The sequence below is a fragment of the Sander lucioperca genome, chromosome 23 (assembly GCF_008315115.2).
Source record: "Sander lucioperca isolate FBNREF2018 chromosome 23, SLUC_FBN_1.2, whole genome shotgun sequence".
Classification (NCBI taxonomy): domain Eukaryota; kingdom Metazoa; phylum Chordata; class Actinopteri; order Perciformes; family Percidae; genus Sander; species Sander lucioperca.
The window spans coordinates 18,482,532-18,494,300 of NC_050195.1; the positions used below are offsets into that span (position 1 = coordinate 18,482,532).

Genomic DNA, 11,769 nt, shown 5'->3' on the forward strand with positions numbered 1-11,769 from the left:
ATATTATTGTGGATTCATATCATTTCACCGCGTCCGGACAGGAGATACAGATTTGAAGAAAAAAAAACATGTTGTCCAAAGGTGAGCTATCATAAAAGCTTCCTTTCCCCACTATATTAATCAACATTTTAAGAAACAACAAACTAAAAACCTCAAGACTATTAAGGGGCTTCACTTCCTAAAGCAACCCAATCGCCGATGAAGAGCAAGACAATGAAACTACAAAGCAAGCATGGTACCAAAAACAGCAGGCTTATAAAACAGACTCACTAACATCAATCCGATTAATGCTGGACTTCACTTGGAAATAAAAAAAAAACAACTTAAAAACAACAATATCGTAATACCCAAATCAATTGGATGCTGTAGTACTATTTTAACCCTTAATCAACCAGGACAAACTGCCCTAGAATGTGTTTTCATCTACAACCAAAGTAAACCAGAAAGGCTTCAGAAATCCCCAGCATAGCAAACGTAGCGATGATGACGGATTTTCTGCTAAAACGAGACAAGATCTGTCTTTTTTTTCAGCACCACACAGACCAAAACAAGCCAGTCAAAACTCAGACTGACTCAAAATCCCACAGTAGCTGGAGTATGTGCTGTACGGTATACAAATACACAAACAAATACACATTTGGTCTAGTTTTGAGTATTAAAAGTTGTTTTGCTACTAAAAACTGCAGTAGAGTGAGATGACTTCTGCACTGGTGATTTACCTATTTCGAGCAGTTTCTTAGTTCCTGTGCGTAAAAACCACTATTCGGTATACCATCAGCCCATTCTTTTACATTTTAAAACGCCGCTTCAAAATGGAAACAAATGAAACAAGTGTGAAATATGTCACTTTTTAAACAAAACACGATTCTAGGGCTTGTTAGAAGCCTGGTTGGCGTGTTAAAAAGTATATTTTTGAAGTGCACACAGGCTCTTATTATAATTCAGAACGTGAAATGGTGTCATTTCCTCCAGACATCCATGTTTTGCTGTGAGGTTAGAGGCCAAGCCCAGGCGGTAGCGGCCTGTCTGTGCCTCCATTGTCTGCTGCTTATTTAGCGCTCAACATTGATCTGCGCTTCCCCTCACAAGTGAGAAACAATCACAGCATGAGAGTGGCCTGTCTAATTACATCTTTCGCTCCCAACTTTCACTTCAGACGTGAGAGCTTTGATGGGATCATATAAGCAGAGGGTGTTCAGGTAGATTTGGGGATAAGAATTTTTAAAATGCAGCAATATCAGAAAGTAAGAACTCCCTTGTAATGGCAAACTACTATCCAAGGATCAGCCTAAAGACTGTGGTGTGGCATTTTGTGAATACATGTGCACATGAGCTGTCAATACGCGTTTGAGCGAAAACCCAATGATTATCCCCAAACAAATGTTAGGTAATACGACTTCACTAAAATTGCTTTTCAATTTGAAAAAGCCCTTTGTTTAACAAGTGAAAAGTCAAGGATAGAATTTTTCCCGCAGGACAATACCAAGCTTAGACTCGAGTTTAAATTACATTGTTCAACGTGTCACAAATACAAATTAAAACAACAGTTTTGAGCAGCAGGTTATTGTTGCAACCTTCACAGCACCCACACATTTTATGGCAAACGTCACCATAGCTCAAACTGATCTGAATAATCTATCATAAGATAACGACTGGCCACAAATAATAACACATTATATAGTATGCATCCTGTTTTCTTTTTAGAAATGTGGATCCAAGTTAGGCCTACTCCCACTCCCAAAAAACTAGAGGAACAGACAATGCATGCTTGTAATACTAAAAAAAAGCAGCTGTCTGACTTTCTAACTGAATTGCTCGAAGGCTCCTCACAGTCTTGCTGCTCCTCTGGTCCTCCTCGATGCCCCCTTTCTTTTACGCGGAGCCCCGGTTAAACCGCCAGCGGAGAACTGGCTGAGCCATCCCTGCAGCCCGGTGGCATCCTGGGAGAATAAACAAACTCAGCGCTGGTCAGCAAAGTTACTCAAAGTTTTGTCTTTTGCGCGACTCGGTATCCTGAGCACCGTGCAGAAAACAGTTTGTTTGCATCACTGATTTCTTTTAAAGGGATATGGACCCAGTTCTTGGTCGACCGCAGCGTCACGACAGGCGAACACGAGAACATCAAAAACACTTAACACACAACTCTGCGCTTTTGAAATCAGACAGGGAAGACTCTGTGGTTGTCACATTTTAGTTTTGATGCATTTTGTGGCCAATTATGAGGCGACCGAAAGCAACATGTCACATTAGACACTACTGCAAATCAGAGTGGTTACATTGCAAGATATAACCCAGAATGTGTTGTTGCTATAGGTTTGAAAGAGACAAGTGTTTGGAGATTAAATTAAAATGTATCCTAAAGAAAATACCGTTACTTCACCCTAAGTTCCAAATGTGAGCATGGACATTGTTTTTCGCATTTAACCTTGGCCAGGACAACCTGGCTTTAAGTTACTCTGAATCCAATTGACCTTACAATGGTTATAATAACCTTTAATGCAGATATATTGTAAATATATTTCCAGCAGATTATGTTTTCAATGTTGCCTAAAGGTGTAGCTCCTTTAAGATATTTAAACACGTGTTGCCTCAAAGATTCCCATGTCACTGATCCCCAAATACATCCACATTGGGCCTTTCACCCTGTATATTAAAATGTTCTCTCATTTGCCTCCAAATGAGCAAATGTTTAGTTATTGTTTTTAAATTGAACTGAACTGTGGGTATCTTAAAGTGTCGATAACTTATTTACATTTAAGTTATAATAACAATATAACAATGTACCATTTCTCGTTTTATTGGGAGTCCCTCCCTGCCCTGCAAGCAAGAAACCCCGGGGGTCCCCACAACCCACTCTGACAACCGATGCTTCAATCTCCCATTGTTTTAATGAACACAAACAAGGTGATGTGCATCGTGTTTTCCTTTGCAAACTAAAAAAAATAAAATAATAAGTTACAGGTTCATAAACACAGATGAATTATTGGGAATATCAGGGAGCATGCACTGGATTTAAATTAGGCTCCTTCCTCCGTCAGTGGACTCTTTCCCTTTACTAAGGCGAGGATGGGCGTTTGTGGACTGCTCTGGAGTCTGCGTCACGTGGCCTGGTTTCTGCCATCCCATTGGTTCAAGGCACGTGTCTGGGAGGACGGTGGGAAAACGTCACTCGGGGGGCTCGTATTGAAAATAAGAACAAAACTCCAGAGTGAGAGTATTAGAGCATCAGTTTAGGAGCCTCTTTATTTACCCTTAGTTTAGTTTAGGTGTATGCATTACCGAGTATACTGAAATCGGTTAACACTAAATTGGATGGTGCGCAAATGGCACATGTTTTAGCTCTGCGATATCAGTTGTAACCCGAGATTGAGGGAATATATGTCAAAAAGTATGTTTTTCTCAGAGGACACTTTCGCAAGGCTTTGCATGGTGTCCAAGGCATTCACTAATATTTGAGTTTATTTTTTTATATAGGCTATTTCACGCGCGCGGTTTTCTTTTTTTCTTTTTTTTTTGCAGTTTAATTTCCCTGTAGTTCTTTGATATTTTTTATTGCAGCGAAGAGAGCGATAAAGGGGTTAAAGAGAAAGTGAATCAGTATGGAAGAAAATGATCACGGCAACAGAGACGTGGTGGAGCGACAGGAGTCGGCGGATGAATCCAACAGAGCCATCCTTCCCCTCCTACAGGCGCCGGGGAACCTGCAGATCCCTCACCGGGTCACCAATTTCTTCATCGACAACATCCTTCGGCCGGATTTCGGACGGAAAAAGGACGGAGGCGCAAACCGCGAAGAGAGTAGTCTTGCATCGCGGGAGAGCCACAGCAGCCCCGACGCCCCTCAGACCGAACCAGTGGGGAACACGGTGCCGGCGGAGGGGACCTCCACTCCACACACGGTTACCGGGACCAAGAAGCCCGCTATAGCCGCCGAGGAGCCCCTGAAACCCCGCGGGGAGAGCGGAGACCAGTGCCTAAGCTCAGACTCAGACAGTTCCCAAGCCAGCTCAAACCCAGCCCAGTCTCAGTCCATGCTGTGGCCAGCCTGGGTCTACTGCACCAGATACTCGGACAGGCCTTCTTCAGGTTGGTGGCACCGTGCATGCCTTTTACTATACCGTATTCTCGGTAACCTGAAATACCCCGTAACACTGACCCCGGATGCCTTGACCGAGTTCTCCCGAGGAGAGTATAGCGAACCGTGCTGAGCAGCGTAAGCTACGAATTTACTAAACATACATCAATTTAGAATGTTTAGAAATATTACTTAATGTAAAACACAAATCCCGTGGTAGACTACACGAACAACATGTCTTTGTACAATAGGAAAAAAAACAAAAACAAATAACGAAATAAAAAGTGGGCTGTTCGGTGAGAGGCCTATTTTATATGCGAAGAGAAAGAAAAAAATATTTCTTTTAAAACTGTAAAACTTACCTAAATCTTTATATTTTACATACTCACCAAATACATCAAAACATTAAAAAAAACAGCCAATTTGTATTAGCTATTACACACAGATTTACGCACGGATTTTTTCTTCACTAAAATTCCATTCAGACAGTGCTCTTGTATATTTCCTAGGGTTATGAATATGATAATACTGACGTCCTACATATTCTAAACATTCATAACACATGTCTTCCAGAGAATCGGCAGGTCTGCAAAACAATATTAAGTGCTCTTGTTGTAGCTGTTTAGTTCCTTAGAAGCGTTAGGCGAGTTGTGTTTGGGCTGAATTAAATATGCGTCTGTTTTCACAATGGATGCTCCCATGGCTCATGTATGGCCAGTAGTGAGGTTTTTAGCATTATTTAAAATCTCTATTTAGAAGAAAACATGCTACAACTCGTCCGCCTGTAGCAAGGTTACTATCTAGTGTATTTTCTTAGTGTCTATGAAAAGTGGAGTACAACTTGTTCTCATGCATTATGTAACGCTGTATGTAGTGGCGTAGGCGACTACTACGAGTTGTAGAGTTGCACCGTTTTTATATGGGCTGCTTGAAAAAAAAAGACACACACAAGCTGATTCATCATTATAATGGTTCGGCCTATATTATGTCGTTTCATTAATGTTTTCCACACTGTTTGGAGGAGGGAACCAAACACTAAGTGCAAAGCTCCACCAAATGGAACATTAACGTGTATCTGATGTGTGCTGCTAAAATTCTATTCACGTTTGCCCATTGAGGAGGTTTTCAAGTGGCCCACAAAAAACAAATGCAAAGAATCTGCATTGAACTGTATTTCAAAACAGTGGCTGAGATGGGTTAGTATTGTTTTTTTTCCAAGTGTTGTCCTATTGGTTAATAATTCCTTATTAGTACAGACTGTGTGTGTGTGTGTGTGTGTGTGTGTACACGTATGTGTGTAAGCGAGGAAGAGGGATAGAAACAGGGAGGGAGGGAGGTAGGAGAGGTTTTGCTTCTTGGGTGTTTTCTTCAGTGGACGTGTCAACATTTTACAATCAGTCCTCATTTTTTGTTTTCCAAAAATGCTTTAGGGAAACAATACAACTTATTAACGTATTTTGTGATTTGTTTTGATAAAATAGCTTCTAAAGACACAGTAACATAATGACAACAGATGTTTGAAGAGACATTTGCTTACGTGATTCGACTTTGGAGATTAAAATTAGTTAAAATAATATACATTTTCTTCTAAAATAGACTTTACGCACCTGTTTTAGATAAATGTGAAGGTTTCATTCTAAATGTAAAGTAGTAAAATAGTATACTAGTTATACATGGGTTGAGTATTTAAATGAGAAAACCTTAAAACGAATATATATTTTTTCATTTCATATGAAGCCGTTCGCCTGATTAATGTCCATGTTTTTTTGACCATATTCAAGACCATGTTGTGATACTGACAAACCAATGTCTGTGGCCCCCCCACCCCTATATCACCCACACTACAGGGCCAAGATCTCGCAAACCAAAGAAGAAAACAACCAGCAAAGAGGACAAGCGACCACGGACGGCCTTCACAGCAGAACAGCTGCAAAGACTAAAATCGGAGTTTCAGACAAATCGGTATCTGACCGAGCAGAGGCGGCAGAACCTGGCACAGGAGCTGGGCCTGAACGAGTCCCAGATCAAGATCTGGTTTCAGAACAAGAGGGCCAAAATCAAGAAGGCCAACGGCGCCAAAAACTCTCTGGCCTTACACCTGATGGCACAGGGACTGTACAATCACGCCACCGTCACGTCGAAAGACGAAAAATCAGACAGCGATTGATTTCCAGAGAAGTCACAGCAGCCTCCTGACGAAAAAGACCCTACAGTAATCCTATGATAGATTTTTATAGAGATATCACTGCAAAACTCTACCTACAGGAATATTTAAAGATACCACAGCAGATAAAAGTTCTATTTCTATCACTATAATGCTGAATCACCACAGTTACACTACAGAAAATAACAAATAAGGTCATTGGACTAAGAGTCCCTACAGGAATATTTAATGATACCATGGTCTCTATTGGTTCCTATAGGAGTATTATAGCGATTTTTCGTTATATGGGAGGTTTTGTCAAGCCTACAATGCAATAATTTCATCGAATAAAGGGCCAGTGGAGTATACCAGCATAAATTGTTAAAAAAAGAAAAGATATTTCTGCAATATCACGTCTACAGAAGATGTTGTATAAAGGTATGTTTTCATTGTTTGTCGCCCCCCCCCAACCCTCCAGGAGGTACAAATGATTACACCCATAATTTTCTATATAGGTCTACTGCTATCCATGATTGTCATCATTTTACATTGAACTAACTGGCACTTGACGTTTCGATCTGTCAGCGAAGTGAACAAACTGAAGTCCAAAGAATATTTTTCTGCTGCATCCAGGCTACTGTGAATTTAAATAAATGCTAACACGAGTTTTATTTCGATGCTTGTTGGTTTCCTTGGTTGTGTTTTAATGTAAAACGGACAGAGGAAGGTGCTTTTTGAGTGTCAGTTGCAGACCTAATTGGGCAGACAATGAATTTTGATACGTTTTTTAAAAGAAAAAAACAATCACAGGAACCGTTTGTTGTTATAAGTGACAGAGAGGTAGCGACTTTTTCTAACACGCCACTGAACTAAAATGCTAAGTTAGGCCTTGCTTATATGTATGTGGTCGTCTCATAGTCTTTCAACAGATATTATGTGCGTATTCCCTTCGTTATACCAATGCATCAGTGCAGCTATTATAGTTTTTAACTAGCAATATAAATCATCTTTTTGTAGCTTACTGAATTGAAGGCTATAATGCTGCCTATAAAGTCACAGAACAACTCTGTAGCATAAAGACAATGACAACCATTCTGCGCACTCTTGAGTATAGACTATAATAGCAGGTTATAGGATGTTCTTGTTAAATCTTTCTCTATATACAGTTTTATTACATATCCATTTATCATTAAAGAAGGCAAATCCATCAGTGACCGTATTACAAATGTTGGAAATCTCTTATCGTTGTTGAAAGGACTTCATATGTGTATTTATATAGATTATATTGAGAAAAAAATCTATCCAATGGCCAGTGTTGCTTTAGAGTAGATATCTGAGGTGTTTACACTGCTTGTTTATCTTGCAATAACTTCTTTTTGTTTCCTTTTTTGTGAATGAAAATAGTTTATGGGGCCTTTGCATGAAAGCTGCAATTTGTTGTACTTGGGCAAATAACTGTGTTTATAAACTTTGGTCTTTATCGACAGAAGTATGATCGAGCTAAGTTTTAGACTGTATCCATACCAAATTGTGGACTTTTTGCCTTTCAAAGTGTTTTTGTTGTGTATCTGCAAAAAGTGTGTGTGAATTAAAATCCACCAAACAGAAACACACTTTGCCTTAAAGTTCAAGTGTGAACTTTTTATGAAACAGAACTGTGCTGAATCAGAGAAGCAGTATTACTTCAAATGCATACTATTCAAGTTGAATGCCTTTAATGAAAACTGCTGGTACGACATTATGAATTTACTCATCAGCGTATATCTATCTATATATGAACATGTTTAAATAAAATTACAACACAGAGTTGTAGAATACAACGCTATTTTTTATTTTATGTTGGAAGTATTCTTTGGTATAAATGTACATAATTTGTATCATGTATTAATTGTGTAATTAACTGCCTCCTGAAAACTGCAAAAGAAGAGTACAGTAAATAAACCTTGAAGATTATACACAAACAAGTCTCTGGCATCTTAATGTGAAGCAAAGAGTTCATATATTGCCATTAAAGCACAGAAAAAAGAAAAGTGAGGCCTGGCTGAAGCAGTAAGTGTGACCTTCAATCAATGCTGAGCTTCTGCAGGCATTATACTCTCGAAAGAATAAATGCATTATAGCTATAATTGTCTAGAAAAGAGAAATATGTACAAAAATAGTTTTAAACAAATGTTGCCAGATGTCAAATATTCACAAATGTAATCACAAACATTATTAATTTGCATAGCATGACAACCCTTTTCATGCAAACACCCACTCATTCTATGGGCGGTTCTGGATCACATTCATGGAGGATCAAATTCATGGGTTTTGAGATTAAAACATTTTTGAAAGCATCCAAACATTATGCAAGGGAAAGCCTTGAACAATTCCCAGGCATGTTTCCTCAACAATGCCTTATCTGCATTTCCATACTTGCACCGCTAGTCTTTGAACGCCATGTCTAACGGCCAGTGACTATAGCATTAGAGCGGATATGGCTGCTCCCAGCACTGTCTTCACGATGGTCAGTCTTCCTCGTCGCTTCTGAAAAGAGCCAATGCTGCTATCACAAGGCAGAAATGGGAGTCGAAAGGAAAGAGTGAGAGAGAGGGGAGGGAGGGGGAGAGAGAGAGAGAGAGAGAGAGAGAGAGAGAGAGAGAGAGAGAGAGAGAGAGAGAGAGAAATGAAGGTCAAAGCCTGTCATGGCTGCAGGTGGCTGGTTTCCCCCCTCCCACCCCTCAGTAACCCATTCTCCACACACAGCTTTCTCTCTCACTCACTCACTAACTCTCTCGTGCACACACCTTACTATCACTTGTTTTATTTTCTTCTTGGCTGTCACGCACACATCCCCACACAATTCATTCATTTCTGTTCCTACTCACATGCACACATACCCCTGTTGTTTTGGTCCTTCATTCAGCGCATCAATAGGAACCTTCATCAAAATATTCACCGGCAGAAAAGCTCCCTGAAGTTCAGATAGGGACACCAATGCATCAACAATAGCAGAAGCTGTAGGGCTGCATGGGCACATTCTCCTGGAACAAAAGCTTTTATCTGAGAATAATTTGTCTCATCACCAGAAGTAAGATTCAGGTCGTTAGTGACCAGAAGTGGTCCTTGTTTGGGCCTCTATCTGCATCACGCAACAAAAAAGTCTTGCATTGCTGTGATAACATAGTGACAGTATGAATCATCAGTAAACTGAGAAATAAGCATCTCTTCTGGAATAGGATGCAGAAGTTATAAAAATGCCTAGAATAAAAGTTATTTTCTGGAGTATTGCTGACAATTTCACAAAGTTCTCGTGCTGTAGAAATGGAAGTGAGCACAGGATACATCAGGAAAGTATCAATGTCTACCTCTAAACACAAAAAGGGCCCCATCCTGCTATGACCTCTCCTACCATCCTCCCCCTCCCCTACTGTGTCATTTACCCAGTTTCTAAATGCTTCCTACGGCAAGAGTGGAATCTGCTCAGAGGTGCCTAGGCTTTGTGGCGGAAACATAATTAAAGTGGTGAAAGATGTAAAAGGTGAAGAATGGGGATGACATCAGGCCAATTTCACACTTGGCACTCGAATGGCTAGGTCCAAGCCAGGACTCTTGCCTCGCAACACAGATCAAAGCCCACTGTCACCGCACCAGTGCAGGAAAAAAAAAAGAGGCAAAAGGACACCTAACTATGCTAATCCCCAGGACGAATATATTTTAATCTTGTTAGAATACAAGTTAATGCCGTGGCTCAGTGACTGAACTTTCTGGCAAGAATAAGAGGTGGACAGAATTACTTTTACCTTTTCTACATGAGGTGCCTCTGTCTGGCACCGGATAAACAGCCAGAGTCTGAACAAACTTTCTTTTGGGCAAACTCAGCACATTAGCAAGCCACATACTGTACAGGCAGCAGATAGTAGTCACAAGCCAATGAAAAAGCAAGCAACAGTTTTCATTAAGAACGATGGAGGAAAAAAAATAACAAGATCAACCCCAGTTGATGTGTCAGTGACCCCGTCTGAATCCCCGCTAGGGAACCTAACATGCAAAGGAAATGAGTATTTTGTGGACTGGTTTGTCCCCTCTCACATTGAGCCTCCTTTCTCAAAAGCACCTTGGTAACCCTTGATCTCTCATGTATGGAAGTCAGGGCACTGGGGCCTGCAGAAGTTGACTAGGCAGACAATAGCAAGTGGATGCTTTCTGGAAAAGTCACACCCAGGCAACTCTCATTTCACACACGGTGTTTGAGCGACCCTTGTAAAGAGATACCAGACTTTTCAATAAAAGATCTTTTTGTTCACTTAACGAAATTCAAGAAAAACAAATCTTTTTCCCCCATGTAGCTACCATATCTAGCTTTTTGGAGTGGATGTTTCCTGCTTAGGGGGATAAATTAAAACATGAAATCTTGCATTAAATTTCACAAAGTTGTTCATAACATGGTTTGACCAGCAGTATGTCTGGTCTACACTGACTGAATCCTGGATGTGTCACAAAAGATTCTTCTCTTCCTTTTTGTTGTTGGTGGAAACAGTACTGTGAGAAGTCTATAGCAAATATTTCTTCATAAAGAGTTCGTATTTGTTCATAAAAAATCTAATTAGGTTACATTTCAGATGATGACATGTTGCATTGATTGTTTCAGTTACACTGACTGACTTCACTTTGACTTTTTTGCAGACTGCATTTAAAATAACATTGACTACAGCTTTGGTAATATTACTTGCTCTCACTAGTAATTCAGGTACAACAGATCAAACCAAGCACTTCATGATACTAACTTTTATGATATACTGATATGTTCTATTGTTAGCAAATGGAAGCAGATATTCCTCACTGAAGAAAATAATTTTAACACATGAAACATCAACAGATTGTGTTCATTTTTTAACTACTGTATATGTTTATGCCTAACATAATGAGTGTGACTACAGTTATTTATCATTAGTCGATTAATCGTTCAATCTATAAAATGTCAAAAAGTCCTAAAAATGCCTATCAAAATTTCCAGAGCATGAGGTGACATTTTCAAATTGCTTGTTTTGTCCAACCAATAGTCAAAAATCCAAAGATATTTAATTTATGTGAACATAAAACAGAGAAAAGCAGATAATCCTGTTTAAAAGCTGGAAACAGTACAAGTTTGGCATTTATGCTTAAAGATGAATTAAACTTATCGATTATCAGAATTGTCGTAGGTTAAATTTTTTGCTCATCGACTAATCAATTAATCAATTGTTTCAGCACTAAATATAATGATACCAGTAAAAAATACTATAGTTTGTGTAAAATTCATCACACTTAAACTGTGTTCTTTCCTTAATACTAATGCATGAATAAAACTCAAATTATATTCAATCCACAATTTCTTTATAAAGGGTTGCAGTTGATTTGCAGTTAAACTCAAAAGCTTCTTTGGCTGTTGCTGGCCCATGTGTCACGTTCAGTAAATAACCTAATAAAGTTTCTCAATTTATCAAGTAAACTTACTTTCGAAAATTGTTGCAGACGACTACTTTCCCGCTCCCCGAAACTCAAATATAAGCTATTTGAGCTAAAATCGGTA

At 39.4% G+C, this 11,769-nt stretch overlaps 1 protein-coding gene across 1 annotated transcript; it reads left to right on the top strand.

Moving 5' to 3' along the window:
* The first annotated feature begins 3,221 nt into the window (after positions 1 to 3,221).
* en2a (engrailed homeobox 2a) lies at positions 3,222 to 7,891 on the top strand. The gene is made up of 2 exons (XM_031292946.2): positions 3,222 to 4,086; positions 5,923 to 7,891. Exons 1-2 carry the CDS (start codon positions 3,600 to 3,602, stop codon positions 6,240 to 6,242), a joined length of 807 nt encoding a protein of 268 aa, XP_031148806.1. The 5' UTR covers positions 3,222 to 3,599; the 3' UTR covers positions 6,243 to 7,891.
* Positions 7,892 to 11,769: the final 3,878 nt, after the last annotated feature.

What these genes read in the sequence shown, in the direction of transcription:
- en2a (XM_031292946.2), top strand. Translation starts at nt 3,600, where the DNA reads ATGGAAGAAAATGATCACGGCAACAGAGACGTGGTGGAGCGACAGGAG. An exon ending in CTCGGACAGGCCTTCTTCAG is followed by an intron (nt 4,087 to 5,922) that starts GTTGGTGGCACC and finishes CCCACACTACAG; the next exon opens with GGCCAAGATCTCGCAAACCA.